This window comes from Rhineura floridana, chromosome 5 (assembly GCF_030035675.1).
Source record: "Rhineura floridana isolate rRhiFlo1 chromosome 5, rRhiFlo1.hap2, whole genome shotgun sequence".
Lineage (NCBI taxonomy): Eukaryota > Metazoa > Chordata > Lepidosauria > Squamata > Rhineuridae > Rhineura > Rhineura floridana.
This window is the reverse complement of record NC_084484.1, coordinates 179,951,273-179,969,934: the sequence shown is the minus strand read 5'-3', so window position 1 is coordinate 179,969,934 and position 18,662 is coordinate 179,951,273. Positions and strand designations below refer to the sequence as shown.

At 45.8% G+C, this 18,662-nt stretch overlaps 1 protein-coding gene and 1 pseudogene across 2 annotated transcripts in view; both read right to left on the bottom strand.

Annotated features, from left to right (window-relative positions):
* Window positions 1-18,662, bottom strand: part of PAK1 (p21 (RAC1) activated kinase 1) — a 126,366-nt gene that overhangs the window by 55,834 nt on the left and 51,870 nt on the right. For both annotated transcript variants that reach the window (XM_061629013.1, XM_061629014.1), the window contains exon 2: window positions 5,403-5,613. In XM_061629013.1, coding sequence (XP_061484997.1) covers window positions 5,403-5,592 — 190 coding nt within the window. In that variant the 5' untranslated portion in view covers window positions 5,593-5,613. The remainder of the gene's footprint in view (window positions 1-5,402; window positions 5,614-18,662) is intronic.
* On the bottom strand, window positions 6,481-6,589 carry LOC133386305 (5S ribosomal RNA; annotated as a pseudogene).

Here is an 18,662-nt window from a genome sequence, read left to right as displayed (position 1 = left end):
AACCCAAAGGCCCATCTAGCTCACAGTGGCCAGCCAGATGCCTCTTATGGGAAGCCCACAAGCAGGACCTGGGTGCAACAGCAACTCTCCTCACTTGTGATTCTTAGCAGCTGGTAGTCAGCAGTGGAGGTGCAACAGTACACTCCCACCTGGGGACAACAGCATCCATCCGTCCGTCCGTCCAGCCAGCCAGCCAGCCAGCTCAATTGCCTTCTTCCATTATTAAGATAGAAACCACGACACCCCAAAATCTGCTGCATGTAGGTGAAGTATGCTCCGGTCTTTAACGAGCACAATATGCTGTAAGAAGCAGTCAAAACTGAAGATTTTAAATCTTTTCATCATCATTTCATCATGCTGCCCTGGGCTCCTACTGGGAGGAAGGGCAGGATATAAATCAAATGATAAATAAATAAAATTTATTATTTTGGTACTGGCAATGGATTCCAGTTGTGTCCACTTTTCCATGCATCTCTTCTGGAAAAAGCAGAAACACAAGGCACACATGCACAAGTCCATAAACATCTGTCGGGGTGAAGCATCAGAATCAGCAAAAAAATGAGAGAGAGATTGGAAACAGGGTCACTGGTGGACTGGTCTTTCTTACAAAGGCATTTCAAAATATCAGCAGCAAGGCAAAAAGGAAGGCGGCTATGAACTCGATATATGTGCAGGAAGCGTTGGTCTTCCAGGAAAGGAAGGGGAAGGGCCATAGCTCAGTGGCAGAGCATCTGCCGTGCTTGCAGATGCTCCCAAGTTCAACGCCGTCACCTCCAGGCAGGGCTGGGACTGTCCCCTGCCTGAAACCCTGGAGAGCTGCTGCCAGTCCGTGTAGATGACACTGAGCTAGATGGACCAATGGTCTGACTCAGTATAGAGCAGCTTGATTGTTCCTTTATGATGTTGGACTCCAAATCCCACCCAACATGGCCAATGTTCAGGGATGACAGAAGCTGACGTCCAGCAATAGTTGGAGAGCACAGGTTCCCCACCTGATGTAGACTCTTCCATTTGCCCTGTCCACTCCATTTATTTTCTGCATGCGAGGGTTCCCTCTCCTCCCATTTCCTTTTTGCATTCAAAGGAGCTACCAGGGAGAGGAAGGCACGCAACTGTCCCATCACCACATTATGCAAATCTACAGTGCGGCCACACTTGGAGCACTGTGTACAGTTCTGGTCAGGTCAGCTCATAAGGATATTGTAAGGCTGGAAAAGGTTCGGGAAGCGGGCAATGAAAACGATCAAGAGGATGGAGAGACTCCCCTATGAGGAAGGGTTGCAGCATGTGGAGCGGGTTAGTTGGGGGGGAGGCGGGGGGCACACATGGTGTGGAAAAATTGGATAGAGGAAAGGTTTTCTCCCTCGCTGTTAATACTAGGAGCCAGTGTGGCATAATGGTTAGAGTGTTGGACTACGACCTGTGAGACCAGGGTTCGAATCCCCACACAGCCATGAAGCTCACTGGGTGACCCTGGGCCAGTGACTGCCTCTCAGCCTCAGGAGGCAATGGAAAGCCCTCTCTGAATACCACTTACCATGAAAACCCTATTCATAGGGTCGCCATAAGTTGGGATAGACTTGAAGGCAGTCCATTTCCATTTTCTTAATACTTGGGGACATCCAATGAAGACTTAATACTGGAAGATTCAGGACAGAGAAAAGGCCCTTCTTCAAGCACCACAGTCAAACTATGGAATTCACTTGCACAAGAGGCAGTGACGGCCACCAACGCAGATGGCTTTAAAAGAGGATTAGACAAATTCATGGAGGATTCTAACAATGGCTACCGGTCACGATGGCTACTGGTCACGATGGCTACCTCCATGGTTGGAGGCCGTATGCTTTTAAGTATCAGTTGCTGGAAGCCACAGGAGGGGGGAGTGCTCTTGCACTAAGGTCCTGCTTGTGAGCTTCCCATAATGTGTATCTGGTTGGCCACTGTGAGACCAGGATGTTGGACTAGATGGGCCTTTGGCCTATATGTGCATTCCGCAGCTACACTGTGCCTATGTTTTGCACTGGCTGCAAAATGTGACGTTCCTCCATGCCCCCCCCCCAATTTCTCCTTTCCTTCTGAGTGAAGAGTGGAAATCTATTTAGACTTCATTTTCCAACTTTCCTATATAGATTTAAAAAGAAGTTGGGGGAGGGCGGTGTTTGCAGAAATTACTCTCCTAATAGGATATACGTAGTCGCAAAGTGTACTAATGATAGACATTAACATTTTATGTTCTGCGTAATGATTCGGTTTCCTCTCTCCCACTTTAAATATTATAGCAGGTGGTTGGCTCAGAAGAGGAGTGGTGATCTAAGAAAAGAAAAAGGGGGGCAGGAAAAAGAAAGCTGTGCTATTTCTCCCCTACACAAAAGAAACATGTAAAATGGCAGCAAAAGGAGCATTATCAGAAAAGGGTGGATCCAAGGCTGCCGTTCCACTTCTCCTCTCCCCTGCAGCCCCCCATGCACCCTCAAAATCTGCTCCAGAGGGATGCAGGACCCTTTTGGGGGCACGCAGGGAGAGGAAGAAGTCGTCCCACTGTGCAAGCAGAATGCCACTCATGCAGCGTTTGATGCAACCCAGTGGGTGCAAAACCTGATTCTTAAATACAGAGGCCACATTGAGCAATAGGCTAAAAAAAAAAACATTGCCTTCAGCCACTGATTTATGACTATATGTTTTTGCATATTGATCATTGGTTTACTACTTCTTGTGACATACTTTGAGCACGATTATGGGAAAGCGGCATATAAATCAGGGGTAGTGTTGTGAGTCATGCCAGTAGGGGGTGGACCGCCCAGCAGGAGAGGGGCGAGGAGGACTTGGACTGGGACATCCCTGAAGGGGAAGGGACGACAAAGCAGCCCCTGCTCCGGACGTTGACAGGTCGCCTTCCACAGTCCCAGACACCCCACGGGAGAGTCCACCAAACTGGCCACTCACCCCCTCCACCTGATGAGACGCCTCTCCCAGCGCCCGGGCCACCGGCAGACAGCTCTCCCCCTGCTGAGGGTGAGGACGGGACAGAAACCGAGGCCTCACCTTCGCCCTGGTCCAAGAGGTGAATGAGGTGGGAGTTTCCACAATCCCAGCTCAGGAGGAGCCTGTGCTTACGCGCACACCTCCAACATGACTCGGGGTACACATGAGCAGGGAGCCTGTCCAGCCCTACTTAAGCTGGGCGAGGGGGAAGGGTCAGTTGCTGAATCAACGTCTTATTGTTCCCAACTGAGTAAGTTGTAGGTAGATCCATGAAGCACTCTGAAAGAAAACTTTATCTCCCTTCAATAATAAAAAAAAAAACTACAGCACAGTCTGACTCTTCAGGTTTGGGCAGGTCAGGTAGCCAACGTGGTGCTCTCCAGATGGTTTGGACTACAACACCCATCATCCCTGACCACTGGCCATGCTGGCTGGGGCTGATGGAAGTTGTAGTGCACAACATCTGGAGGGCACCATGTTGGCTAACTCTTCTATAGGCCAATAAAGTTCTGGGGCCAGGCCACAGATGCCCTCTCTTTAACTTAAGCCACAAGCCCCTTCGTTAACACATTTTTCAATTTGACAGGACAACCTGTGTTTTCCAACATGGCCAAATGGACAACATGGGTCCTCTACAGCTCGAACGCTGAGATCATCCGGAGAAGCACTGTTAGTTGTCCCCTGTGTTACAGAGGCCCAGCTGGCCTCAACCGGAAGCCAGGCGTTTAGTGTCAAAAGTACCATGCTTTAGAACCATCTTCCAGCAGAGATTTGGCAAGCATCCTCACTTTTGACTTTCAGCCATCTCTTAAAGATTCTTTTATGCTGACAGGCCTGTGAAATCGTTCAAAATTTCCTTGAGTAGCCATTTTAATGATCGTTTTGTATAGCTTTTAATGGCGCTTTTATGTTGCTGTACACCAACCTGATGTTTTATGAGGGTGGTATATAAATATTTATAGAAATAAAATAAAATAGAATAGATTCTAAGGGTCTCTGTCTCGCATATGAAACTCTTCCAAACCAAAACTATTTCCCAAAGCAGAGTAAGGCCAAAATTCTTAATATGCACAGTGGGATACAAATCTTATAAAAATGCAGCAGGAAGCATTTTATTTATATTTGGATCTCACTTTCCAGCCTGGTCCTTGAAAGTGGCTGCCTATGTCTGAGTAAATATGATGGATTCAGAACATGTTTACTTGGGGGGGAGGGTCTTCTACACATTACTCTTATGTTTTACTTAATTTGAAATTTAATAAAGATTAAAAAATCACCCAAGCAGCAAGTTCTGTCGCTTTTAAAAAGATATGCACTCAGTGATGTAGCTTAAAGATTCCAGCCTTAATTAAAAAACAAGTAAACAATCTCAACTTCCAGCTAAAAATATGCAAAGGGTTTCTTTTCCACAAACTAAAAGAACAGCAATGAAGTGCTTTCCCAAAGTGACTTGCAGAAGTCATGTCCTGGGCAGGGAGACAAGTTATGCTTTTCTCAATTGCAACATGGCTAGCAGACATTCAACAGGTTAGGCATTTCCAAGCATAGAGGTACAGTGATGGAGAAGCTTCACCTGTTGAGCATTGGCCTTACACAAAGAGCCCTGCCAGAAAAAGATTGCAAAATGTACCAGAGGTTCCTTGAGAAATGGTTCAGTCAATCCAAACAACTCGAGTAAGTAAAAACCAAACGAGAAATGGGAACAACAGGAAAAACATTTGTGCTATTCATTGGGGTGGGGTGGGGGTGGAACATGCAGGGACAGCTTCACTTTTATTATTGACTCAAGATAATGGGACTAAGATGCTGTGGGGTGGTGCTGGGGGATCAAGTTTCTGCCTGGCTAGGATGTGTCCCCAAACTCTGAGAACGCTTCTGGCTTGCCTAGTTAGAGAGGGGTGCAGGAGCCTGTGTAGACATCAGCCTACTGTACAAAAGTACTGTACAGCGACTCTTTCCTTTGGCCCCATCCATCATTGGCACGTGGCCCCTAGTAGGCTGCCCAGCAGCGAATGCAGCCCTCAGGATGAAAATGGTTCCCCATCCCTGACTTAAGGCCTAGTTCTCACAGAAACAGCAAGAGGAGGTAAACCTTTGTGTGGGCTACACCACTTCAGACTACGCGTAGAAGGTTCACATCATGGGAAGCTCCTCTGCACTTCAGTGTGGCAGCACCTACCCTCTGGAACTCCCTCCCATTACATATCAGACAGGCACCATCTCTGTTGTCTTTTCAGCAGCTACTGAAGACCTTCCTTTTCCAACAACCCTTCAAATTAAGTGGGGATTATTAACCCAGTCTGTGTCTGTACTGAGCTTGAAACTGTTTTGATTGTTAAACGGCTCGGGGATGTTTTATGGGAAGCGATTCCCAAATAAAATAAGTAAATAAAGAAACAAAGCAAAATAAACCACTGTACTTTTGTCTCCTGGCAAGATGGAGCGATAGAAGCGGTCCCTCTTCTTCTTCTCTTCCGGATTGGGAGGCAAAGGTTTCGAGCCGTGGTTTAAGGTTCCCACATCTTTGCTGCCGGCACCTATCATGGTGCTGGTGTTCCTCATCGGAGGCGCAGGCGGCTTGTCTTCCACTTCCAGCCCATTGCTGGACATCTTTGGCGATGGCAGCTACAACTAGAAGCAAAAGAAACACTGCATTTGAGCGCAGCCAACCAAAAGGCACATAAATCAGGCAGGGCCCAGTATATATATTCTGCCATTCTGGTGCCTAACAAGCCCTGAATTTGCTTTTAAACATTTGGACAGTGCTTGGAATGAACTAGTTCAGTTAAACAGAGTTCAATGAATTAGTTCAAAAATCTCTGAACTGCACCTGAAAGTAGTTCTCATAATTGGTGGCGGGGGTGTGTGTGAATGAACATGAATTAAGTTCATTTTGGGGTATAACTCTGAACACCTTGTAGTTCATCTGTTGCGGGACTAAAGTTTCTATCATCCCTGGCAGTTGGCCGTGCTTGCTGGGGTTCATGGAAGCTGGAGTCCAGCAATACCTGGAGAGGCACAGGGTTCCCCCCTCACCTTAGAGAACAGCCTAGCCTACAGATTCCTCCCGTTTCCCTTTCCAGCCTTGGACCAGGACAAATCCTGCTGCAGGCAGATATTAACAGCCCTACCAGGGACTTTTGTAAATATCCATATTGATTATTTATTTATTTTATTTGCAAATGTTTTACTTGCAAGTTTAGCAAAGAAAGGGAAAGAAAAAAGAGAGAATAAATAAATAAATAAAAATGTTAAGGATAGAAAAATAAAATAAAAAAGAAATAATATGTGAATAATACTAATAGTAACAACAAACCACCATCAGTTTACATTATGGACACAATAACCATCAGTACATGCATCCTAAATTAAACACACACATATATTTTTGTTATATTCCTTCAAGTCGATATGGCGACCCTATGAATCTTTTGAATGTATTCATAGGGTTTTCATGGTAAGAGGTACTCAGAGGTGGCTTACCATTGCCTTCCTCTAAGCCTACGGCACCCGGTATTCCCAGGCGGACTCCCATCCAAGTACTAACCAGGCCTGACCCTGCTTAGCTTCCGAGATCGGGCATGTTCAGGTTAGTATGGCTGTAGGCACACACATATATATAAGTTAATATAAATCCTCTAGATGTCCAAATAGGTGTACCTACAAAATTGACAGCTATATGAAATGAATTCAAATGCAGCCAGGGCAATGCGGTCCTCAGACCATTGCGTAACAGACGGTGAGTGTTTTATCCTTCCAGGCTCGAAGTATACAGCTCTTAGCTATCATAAGGGATTACAAAATTCACTTTTATTGTCCTGCCCTTAAACCCCATACTACAGGAATATAATTTAAAAGTACATGAACATCTGCAAATGTCAATGATTTCGCGAATACAAAATTAATGCGGATAACACCTGCAGACCAAGAAGAACATACCACTGGGCAAGACCACATCATATGCCTCATTTAATAAACATGTTATCTTACTAACTCCTGGGTGGAACAATCCTGAATCAAAGGTTTGTCAGAACACAGGAGCTAGGTGCTCCTTACTCTGCTTCTATCTCTCCACACACACCCCCAAGCTAAAGCTGCCACCCTCCAGCTTTCCAGCCTCCTCACTCCTATCCCAGCTATGTCTCTCTACTTAAGAGGCTGGAATATGGCTTTGGAATTGACTTTTGAATTCTGGATATTGCTTCTCTCTTGCAAATCTCTCCAGCAAAACGTGGTCCTACAGAACACAGTGTGGACCCTTACACCCGTGAAATATGAAGGAGAACCCAGGTAACAGGCTGGAGAAAGACATTTTCCCCTGCTACCCACATAATATTAGAAATCAACAGAGCTGATCAAGGAATAGATTCAGGACAGACAAGAGAAAGGACTTTTTTGCAAAATGCACAATTAACTTCACCCCACTGGCTTAGATGATCATGATTTATTGCATTTGTTAATCACTTTATGTAAAAAAGAAATGGCTCAAAGCAGCTTAACAAATAAAATACAAACACGCAAACAGATAAAATCAATTAAAAGCCCAAGCTCCACTCTCTGGAGACGGACATCCAAATAGAACTGGAGCCATCGCAACGCAGTGCCAGCGTCACCCCGCCCCAGGTCAGAACGCAGCTCCAGGAAGATACCACAGTCAACAGTATCAAAAGTCACTGCGAGATCAAGGAGAATCAACAGGGTCACTCTCCACCTGGCTCTCTCCCGACAGAGGTCATCATGCAGGGTGACCAAAGCAGTTTCTGTGCTAAAGCAGATCCAAATCTGGATTGAAATGGATCTGGAAAATCAGTCTCATCCAAGAGATCCTGGAGCTTGTTAGCAATCACCTGATCAAGAACCTTGCCCAAGAATGGGACATTTGCAAACGGATGACAGTCAAATTCTCTTAAGGAGTGGCCGTACCACAACCAGCTTTAGGCATGCAGGGGACAGTCCCTCTAATAAGGAGGTCTTAATTACCTCCCTGGCCCAGACAGCCCCGCTTGCTAGTTTATCAACCATGAAGAGCAAGAGTCCTCAGCACACCTGGGCAGCTGTACCAATCAAAGCACCCCAAGCTGTACCAACTTAAATTCATCCAACAGAACAGGACTAGACAGTGCTCTAGATACATCTTGAGAGTCACCTATAGTAGACTCAATCCTAGCGGATGCAAGCAATTTTATCCTCAAAATGATTTATATGCAAGTCAGAGCAGGCCACTGTCAGTTCTACCCCCTCCGACGGGCCAGACAGTAAAAGGTCCTATAATACCAGGAAACGCTCCACTGGACGGCATAGTGAGGATGGAATGGAAGTGCTCTAAAAAGGGAGATTAGGCAAATTCAATGGCTATTACTCATAAAAGCTATAATGCATCCTCCAGCTACAGAGGCAGTACGTTGGTGAGAGATTGTCTTCACATCCTCCTTCGTGTCCCAAAAGCATCTGACTGATGGGAACAGGTTACTGGGTTAGATGGACTTCCCAGGGCTCTTCTTAAGTGTATTGGAATAAGTCAACCATGGGCATCAGGCTCAAGAACCCAATCTAGTTGGCTCGTTTGTCAGTGCAGGAGCTCCAACCAGGAGTTATTTATTGCTGTTATTTATTTATTTAGTATATCTGTCTGCCACTTTTCATCACCAGGTGACCTCAAAGAGGCTTCCACAGCAAGAATAAAGCGATATAATAAAAACAATTCAGATAATAATAAAAAGCTTCAACAGTACCAATAAATAACACCACACAGTTGCCATCTGTAAGGCATCTGTGACCTTAAGATCTCTGTGATGGGCAATTTAGAAAGTTAAAGCTTTTCTTGGAATAGATGTAACAGGAAAAGTTTCACCTGCTAAATTCCCACAGGTCAGGCAGAAGCTAAAAAGCAGGGACATTTTAACCTATTTTAAGTCGGGGGGGGGGAAGCCAGTAATGGTAGCTTGATTGCAGAGAGAAAGAGAGAGAGAGAGTACACATCTTCAAACATGTTCCAGGGTCCTGTGTGCAACACACTCAGGAGTTCCTTGGCTGTGTAGGAAGGATCTCCTGTGGGATGCAGAAAGTCTGAAAACGGCCATTCTAAGCAAAGCAAAAACCAATAGAGGGAAACATCCACAGTGTGCACCAAGGTCACACAAACACAGCAATCTCAAATCAGTTATGCAAAGCAGCCCAGTTTGTTTTGCATAATTTGTTTTTCCTCTGCAAAGCTGCAAGGGGAGGGATAAGGATCTATGCAGAACACTGATGTTTTCTTACCCTCTCCCAGCAGCAGTTCAATTCAGTCTCCCTCAACCTTGCGGACATTTCCCCAGCCACGGACCATATGTTTTCAAGCCTTCGCCACCGTAAGAGCTAGAAACTTGCTTGGATTTAAGGAACACCATAAGAGTCAAACTGTGGAATTCTAATGCCAGGACTCCAAATTCCCTCCCTTCATGACACAATGCCTTGAATCTAATTTGCACATGTCCAGGGTTGATAAAAATAAATTTAAAAACAGAGAGGAGGGAAACTGAGCTATATCATCTACATTCTATCTCACAAAAGACTCAGATGTATATTTTATTTATTTATTATTTGATTTATATCTCGCCCTTCCTCCCTGTAGGAGCCCTGGGCATCAAATAAAAAGCACTGAAAACACTTGAAAACATCATAAAAACAGACTTTAAAATATATTAAAACAAAACTTCTTTAAAAACATTTTTCACAGCTTGAAAAACATCTTGTTAAAAATTAATTCCAACACACACGCAGACTAGGATAAGGTCTCTACTTAAAAGGCTTGGTGAAAGAGGAAAGTCTTCAGTAGGCGCCGAAAAGATAACGGAGATGGTGCCTGTCTAATATTTAACGGCAGGGAATTCCAAAGGGTTGGTGCCACCACACTAAAGGTCCTTTTCCTATGTTGTGCAGAATGGGCCTCCTGATAAGATGGTACCTATAGGAGGCCCTCACCTGCAGAGCACAGTGATCAACTGGGTATATAAGGGATAAGACGGTCTTTCACGTATCCTGGTCCCAAGCTGTGTAGGGCTTTGTACACCAAAACTAGAACCTTGAACTTAGCCCGGTAGCTAATAAGCAGCCAGTGCAATTCTTTCAGCAGCGGGCTGACATGTTGGTGATACCCTGCCCCAGTGAGCAGTCTCGCCGCGCATTTTGTACAAGCTGCAGCTTCCAGACCGACCTCAAGGGTAGCCCCACACTAGGGTTGCCAGGTCACAAACATCCCAAAACCTGAGATTTTAGGGGCGGGCCTGAGTGATGTCATTAAGCATGATACATTAAGCATCAATCACAGTTGCTTGGAGCATACAATTAAAAAAAAAATCTGACTGGAAATTAAGCTAGACATCTTAGCTAAAAGATGGAGCCTGGGTAGCAAACATTTAATCTAGCCTACTTGCTTTCGGCAAGAAGGGTTTAAGTGCCTTCAGGCCAGGCCAGTCACCAGAAGGTCACTGTAGGAAGAAAGGAGCCTAGTGTGGAGATGTTAGATGGGAGCATTCGGGAGTAAAGATGGATGCCCCTGAAGGCTGCAATTCTAAACACACGTACTAAGGGACTAAGCCCCCATAGAACTCAACAGGACTTACTTCTGAATAGATATAGTTTGGATTGTGCTGTTGGTAAAGCTTGACTAGGGATCCTCTGCAAAGACATCCATCTCCAAGCAGGGTTGGCAACGCCCTGCCTGGAATGCCCTGCCCTTATCTTTTAGTATGGCTGCTCCAAACTTCTTTACAGATTTGACCCTTCACTTCAGAAAGAGGTCCGAGAAATGAGTAAGAGTAAGAAGATGCTCTATCCTTTCTGTCTGCATAGATGCCCTCATCCTTCCCCTGCGCCCAGCAGAAGCTCTGGGCCAGGCAGAACGCAGTGGCATCTCATAGAGGACACCCTCCCCTTTCATGGGGTGTATGATTTGTCCTGGCCCAGAGCAGATTTTGGGGTGGGCACCCCCAATTACTTATTTTTCCTATATGTCTTTTTCTGCTTTGATTTTGTATAGATGCCCTCCGTGCCCTGCGCCCAGCAGAAGCTCTGGGCCAGGCAGAACGCAGTGGCATCTCATAGAGGACACCCTCCCCTTTCATGGGGTGTATGATTTGTCCTGGCCCAGAGCAGATTTTGGGGTGGGCACCCCCAATTACTTATTTTTCCTATATGTCTTTTTCTGCTTTGATTTTGTATAGATGCCCTCCGTGCCCTGCACCCAGCAGAAGCTCTGGGCCAGGCGGAACGCAGTGGCATCTCGTAGAGGACACCCTCCCCTTTCATGGGGTGTATGATTTGTCCTGGCCCAGAGCAGATTTTGGGGTGGGCACCCCCAGTTACTTATTTTTTTCTACGTGTTTTTGTCCATTTTGATTTTGCATAGATGCCCTCCTCTGTATCCTGCGCCCAGCAGAAGCTCTGGGCCGGGCGGGATGCAGTGGCATCTCGTAGAGGACACCCTCCCCTTTCATGGGGTGTATGATTTGTCCTGGCCCAGAGCAGATTTTGGGGTGGGCACCCCCAGTTACTTATTTTTTTCTACGTGTTTTTGTCCATTTTGATTTTGCATAGATGTCCCCCTCCATGCCCTGCGCCCAGCAGAAGCTCTGGGCCAGGCGGGACGCAGTAACATCTCGTAGAAGACACCCTCCCCTTTCCTGGGGTATATGATTTGTCCTGGCCCAGAGCAGAGTTTGGGGTGGGCACCCCCAGTTACTTATTTTTTATGATTTTATGACATCATTTTGTATTTATGATAATATCAGAAGCCTGATGATTTTGATTGGATAAATGTATTATTATTCTTGATGAGGAGAGTCCCCCGATCACATTGATATATCATACAGGGTACCCCAACATATATTTTGGAGTTCAGAGACATGTTAAGTTTGGTTTGAAGTTGCTGTAGTTGTCAACGCTTCTTTTTTAGTGTTTTGAACTTTCAAGCAAATAAGGAACTGGGAACTAGGAACCAACTTCAGCGTCGTATCAGTTAAATAGATCAAACAGTCGCGGGGGGGGGGCGCCTGACGCTTTGGTGTATATCTCGGGAACCAGACACCTAGAACCTTTTTTTTTTTTCAACTGAAGCTGAGAGTCTGGAGATTAAGGGGTGCTAGCCGGAGGGGCCCCAAAATCCAGAGACTCCGGCCAAAAAATGGAGACCTGGTAACTCTACCCCACACAGAGCGCATTACAGTAATCCTGCCTGGAGGTTACCAGTGCATGGGCAATAGTGGTCAGGCTATCCCAGTCCAGAAATGGCCACAGCTGTCTTACCAGCCACAGCTGGTAAAAGGCACTCCTAGCCACTGAGGCCACCTGGGCCTCTAGTGACAAAGATGGATCCAGGAGCACCCCAGCCTACAGACCTGCTCTTTCAGAGGGAGTATGACCCCATCCAAAGCAGGCACCTGACCAATTATCTGAACTCGGGAACCACCAAACCACAGTGTTTCCGTCTTGCTAAGATTCAGACACAGTTTATTGGCCCCCATCCAGCCCATCACCAAGTTCAGGCACCAGTCCAGGGCTTGCACGGCCTCTCCTAATTCAGATGTTACAGAGAAATAGAGCTGATTATCGTCAGTGTACTGGTAACACCTTGCCTCAAAGCTCCTGATGACCGCTCCCAAGGGCCTCATATAGATGTTCAACAGCATGGGGGACAAGATGGTACCCTGCAGCACCCCATAGCACAACTGCCAGGGGGCCGAAAGACAATCACCCGATGCTATTCTCTGAAAATAACTCTGGAGGTAGGATTGGAACCACTGTAAAACAGTGCCTCCAATACCCATCTCATCAAGCTGGCCGAGAAGGATATCACAGTTAATGGTATCAAAAGCTGCTGAGAGATCAACTAAGAATAAAAGGGTCGCATTCCCCTGTCCTTCTCCAGATAAAGGTCATCCATCAGGGTGAATTCAGTCCCATAACCAGGCCTGAACCCAGACTGGAATGGGTCACGATAATCTGTTTCATCCAAGAGTACTTGCAATTGCTACACCACAACCCTCTCAATCACCTTCCCTAAGAAGGGGGTATTTGCGACCGGGCAGTAGTTGTCGCAAACCAATGGGTCCAGGGTGGGCTTTTTCAGGAGTGGTCAGATCACCGCCTCCTTCAAGGCGCCCGGAACCACTCCCTCCCACAACGATGCATTGACCACACTCTGGATCCACTCGGTCAAACCCCCTCGGCAAGCTTTAATAAGCCAAGAAGGGCAAGGGTTGAGATGACTTGTTGCTGGCTGCATCATCGCAAGCACCTTGTCCACGTCATCAGGCCGCATCAACTGAAACTGTTCCCAAGAAATTGCAGCACACGTTGCACTGGACACCTCACTGGGAACTACAATAGATGTGGATGGGGCATCAAGACTGCTACGGAGGCGAGTAACTTTACCCTCAAAGTGCCTTGCAAACAATTTACAGTGGGCATCCAATGGTCTAAAACTCCATTTACTGGAGCTGATGTCAACAGACCCCTGACAATATGGAAAAGCTCCACTGGACGGCTACTTGAGAATGCGATGGAGACAGAGAAGTGGGCCTTCTTTGCCGCCCTCACTGCCACACAGTAGGCACGGTTATGATGTTTTACTCATGCCCGATCAGCCTCACAGCACGTCTTTCGCCACTTGCGCTCTAGCCGTCGTCCAGCCTGTTTCATTGCCCTTAACTCACTGGTGTACCAAGTGCAAACCAGGCTCCACAATGCTGAAGAGGGCACTCAGGGGCAACCGTGTCAAGAGCCCAACGTGTACCACTTATGCAAACTATGTATTTATTCACATGGTGGCCGTAAGAACATAAGGAGAGCCCTGATGGATTGCACCAAAAGCCTATCTAGTCCAGCATCCTCTTCTCACAGTGAGCAACCAGATGCCCACGGGAAGCCCACAAGCAGGACCTGAGCAGAACAGAACTCTCCACACTTGTAAATTCCAAATAACTGGAATTCAGAGGAATACTGTCTCTGACACTGTTAGGAGTACACGGCCATCATCATAACTAGTAGCCACTGACATACTCTATGAATTTGTCTGATCCTCTTTTAAAACCGTCCAGGTTGGTGGCCATCACTGCCTCTTGTGCAAGCAGATTCCATGGTTTAACTATACACTGTGTGAAGAAGCGCTTTCTTTTGCCTGCCCTGAAGCTTCTGAGATTCAGCTTCGCTGGATGCCTCCAGCTTCTAGTATCACGAGGGAGGGAGGAAAAAGTTTCCTCTACCAACTTTCTCCACGCCATACATAATTTTATACACCTCTAGCATACCAATATTTGAGGACCATAGAAAAGGTCCTCAAATGCAAAGATGTATCACTGCACACTAAAGTCAGGATCATTCAGATGATGGCATTCCTGATCTCTATGTATGGATGTGAAAGTTGGACAGTGAAAAAAGCGGGTAAGAGAAAAATCAACTCATTTGAAATGTGGTGTTGGAGGAGAGCTTTGCAGATACCATGGACTGCGAAGAAGACAAATAATTGGGCGTTAGAACAAATTAAACCAGAACTGTCACTAGAAGCTAAAATGATGAAACTGAGATTATCATACTTTGGACACATAATGAGAAGACCTGATTCACTAGAAAAGATAATAATGCTGGGAAAAACAGAAGGGAGTAGAAGAAGGCCAAACAAGAGATGGATTGATTCCATAAAGGAAGCCACAGACCTGAACTTACAAGATCTGAACAGGGTGGTTCATGACAGATGCTCTTGGAGATCACTGATTCATAGGGTCGCCATAAGTCATGATTGACTTGAAGGCACATAACAACAACAAGCATACCAAATCCAAAATCACAGTACCCCAAAATCCACACACTTCCTGTGCTCATGTCCCTCACACACGCTGTGAATATTCTACAATATTCAAACTTGATTTCCGATTTTCCTGCACAGGAGGCATGTCAAACAAGTGTCATCATCATTAAGTGATTCTCTGCGCTCAGAAAAACTGCTGTTAGGATTCCCCACAGGAAGGGGTTTGTAGTCATGGTCTGGGGAAAGTTCTATCTGCCAGATCTGGTATCCCCCAGCTTTCTGCCCTGTCCAGGTGGGGTTTTCCCAACACCAACTTTCTCCCTCCCTTGGTATTCATGCCCTCTGGCTGCCGGCCACCTTAGACATTCCCCCAGAGTGATATCACACCAGGATAAAATGAAATCTGACAGCTGGAAGCACAAGCAGATGGGTGGGGGGGAAGGAGAGCTGTCTAAAAAGTTTCTGGGGAGTTTTCAGCAGCTGCAGTTTAAAATGTGCTTCTGTCTTTATCAATAAAATACAGAATTTGTGACATGGGGCACTTCTAGACTGTCAGTATTTTCACATGGGATTTAATCACATGCCGGCAAATTCAGGCAGCGCAATTATTGTTGATTGGGAGGTCTTCTGCAACAAACCTGCTTCCCCAAAAGATCGGAGTTTTGGCCATAAGGAAGGTGATGGGGGAAATGTGCCCGGAAGTGTGGGGTAACACTTGCTTTGACACAACATCATTTAATCGTCCGTGGAAAACCAAGTCCTGACAAAAGATAAACCGTGCCAGCAAATCATATATACAGTCCCAGAAACACAGGCAAACTATGCCATGGAACGAGAACATAAAATGGTAAATTTCAAAAATCTGTGGCCGTGGACTGGAAGCTGCCTTATACCAGGTCAAACTATTTTCCCTTCTCAGGGATCCCCAGCCTTTTCGGGGCCCAGAGGCACATTTGGAAGTGTTACAAACTGTCATGGGTACCACAGAAATATTCATTTCACTGGTGATGCTCAGAATCTCTCCCCCGAACAAACTTGCAAAAACAACAACAAAAATCCCCACCAGACAATGCTCCCAACAACAACAACAACAAAAACAAAAACAACCAATTGTGAAAGGCAAGGGGCCTTGACAGGTGCAAAAAGTTGGGTGAGGGTGCCACGGTGCCCCCCCAAATCCATCTAATCAAGCCTTGTCTTGTCTTGAGTTTGAACCTGAAGATTGCCTATAGCCCACATGAGTAGTGGCCACTGATAACACTTCTCTCCTTTGAATTTGACTGAAAATGGAAATGGGCTACCTTCAAGTCAATCCCGACTTATGGCGACCCTATGAATAGGGTTTTCATGGTAAGCGGTATTCAGAGGGGGTTTGCCATTGCCTTCCTCTGAGGCTGAGAGGCAGTGACTGGCCCAAGGCCACCCAGTGAGCTTCATGGTTGTGTGGGGATTCGAACCCTGGTCTCCCAGGTCGTAGTCCAGCACCTTAACCACTACGCCACACTGGCTCTCTAGTCTCCCTTTTAAAGGCATTGAAGCCAACAGTGATCCGGTTACCTGATCTTTTTTCACTGGAGATTGGACTTGGGCCCTTCTGCAAGGAAAGTGTGTGTTCTGCCACTGCAACTAATTAATAATAATAATAATAATAATAATATTTTATTATGGCCAAATTAACGGCCACTCTAGGCGATGTACATTACACAATAAAATACAATATAAAACCACAATCAATGAATAATCTAAAAAAAACCCTTCCAGTTAATAACAGCATAAAAATTAATCCACTCCAGAGATCCTGTAAGCCAGCCTGGCGGAACCCCATCAGGGAGGGGGCATGGCGAAGGTCAGAAGGCAGGGAATTCCAGAGGGTGGGAGCCACAATTGAAAATGCTCTCTCTCTGGTCAGCACCAGTCTAGCAGTTTTAACTGGCGGGACTGAGAGAAGGTCTTGTGTGGCTGATCTCGTCAGGCGGCATAACTGATGATGCTGGAGGCGCTCCTTCAGATAAACTGGGCCGAAACCGTATAGGGCATTAAAGGTCAACACCAACACCTTGAATTGGGCTCGGTAAGCAACTGGTAGCCAGTGTAGATCTACTAACACCGGAGTGATATGATCACGGCGACGGCTGTTCTTAATCAGACGTGCCGCCGCATTCTGTATCAGCTGTAATTTCCCGACCGTTGGGGGGAAGCAGACTCACCCCAGCAGTTCACTGACCCTGCTTGAACGGGTCCTTTCTAACTTACCCTGCACTGTTTCCGTGCTGAGGGGGTGGGCAGCAGCGGTGAGAGGCTTGCCTTCCCTTTCACACGTTGCTGAAATTCCAGCGCTACCTGCAAAAGCCTTGCTTTTAGCAAAGCATCTTGTGTCAAAGGCTTTCCGTCACATCATCTCACAGGCTTTGTAGGAAGCTAGCCAGCCAGACAAACTAACATATTGAGGGAGGCTGATGAGTGATGCAAGATTTGGTTTTTCACAGTGCCATAAAGGAGAAAGAAGAGATTATTTTACAATTCTTCATCTATGAACCTTAAAGACAGGACCCAATTAAGCAGCCAACTTTTCATGACAAGACGAGGACAATTCTTTCATACTCAAGACAAAAGTACAGTGTGTTCAAATATCTACATCCAGGTCAAGCCTCAAAACTATACACCAATGTGGAGAGTTTGAAATATATATTTAATGGCTGCATTAAGTTCAGTTCTTCAAAAGAAGCCTTAGAAATTAAAAGTCCAGAAACGAATGTCATCAGTCCAAAACACAAAACACCAGTGATAATTTAGGCTTTTGAAGTATCTTTGCAATTTGGATTCAAATAATGTGCGCAAAACCACTTTGAAGACTCTAAAGGCATGATTTAAATGGTGAGTATTATTTAATTTTCAGCTGTGACGATTAACCACATCTCCCAACATTGCTAAATTTAGACTCCTCTCTGTCAGCTTTAACATTCCCACCACCTGTCCTGTAATCAACATGAAGCCAAGAAAACCAAATTGGAGACTATAAGTGAGTACATTAATTCAGATCACACTCCTAAACGTTAGGCTCAAAAAAGAAGAAAAATCATTAAGGCTGAACTGTGGACAAGAGCCTGTTTGGCAGCCGATCTAGTGTAAAGATTTAAAGCTGACTTGCAAGCAGAGCAGAACAGCCCTGGTGGATCAACCCACAACCCATCCGGTCCAAGAGTCTCCTTCTAAAAAGCAGGTACACAGGAGGCTCTGGGAAGCAGGACATGGAAACCAATGACTTCTCCTTGTGACACCCCCCCACCCAGCCTGCAATGTTCAGAACCACAACTGGGATCTGCAACAAAATGTTGTAGTGCAGGCTGCCAAGAGTGCCCACAGGAGTTTCTGGGCCCAGTACACTTTATGAGGAGTGGGTTCCCTGTGACCCACTCACAAAAGAGAACACAGGTTTGCACAAAATTTGCATCTGTTTTCTGCCATATGCAAATTTGAATCCTCTTTTGCAGGCAGAGTGGAGGGCACAAAATAAATCAGTGGCCACCGCATGATAAAATGTCGAACAGGAGAAGCTTTTCCCGTAATTGTATATCCATAGCAGAAAATGTTTAATCTGTTGAATTTCTGCCTGCTATACAACTGTTAAAGGGACAAGAACCCTACTTTGCCCCAACACCAACCCTAAACTTGTAATCCTGCACTTACTTACCTGGGAGTAAGCAAGCAAATTTAAACACAAAATAACTTTTAGGGAGTCCCTGATCTCAGACAAACCCACCACAGAAAAAATACATCCTGGTTGTTAGGAAAAAAGGAAGGGCAAAATACAGAGATTCCAAAGACTACAAAATGAGTCAGAAGCAAAAAAAGGTGCACTAAATGGGAGGAAGGGGGGAACAGAAGCCCTTTAAGG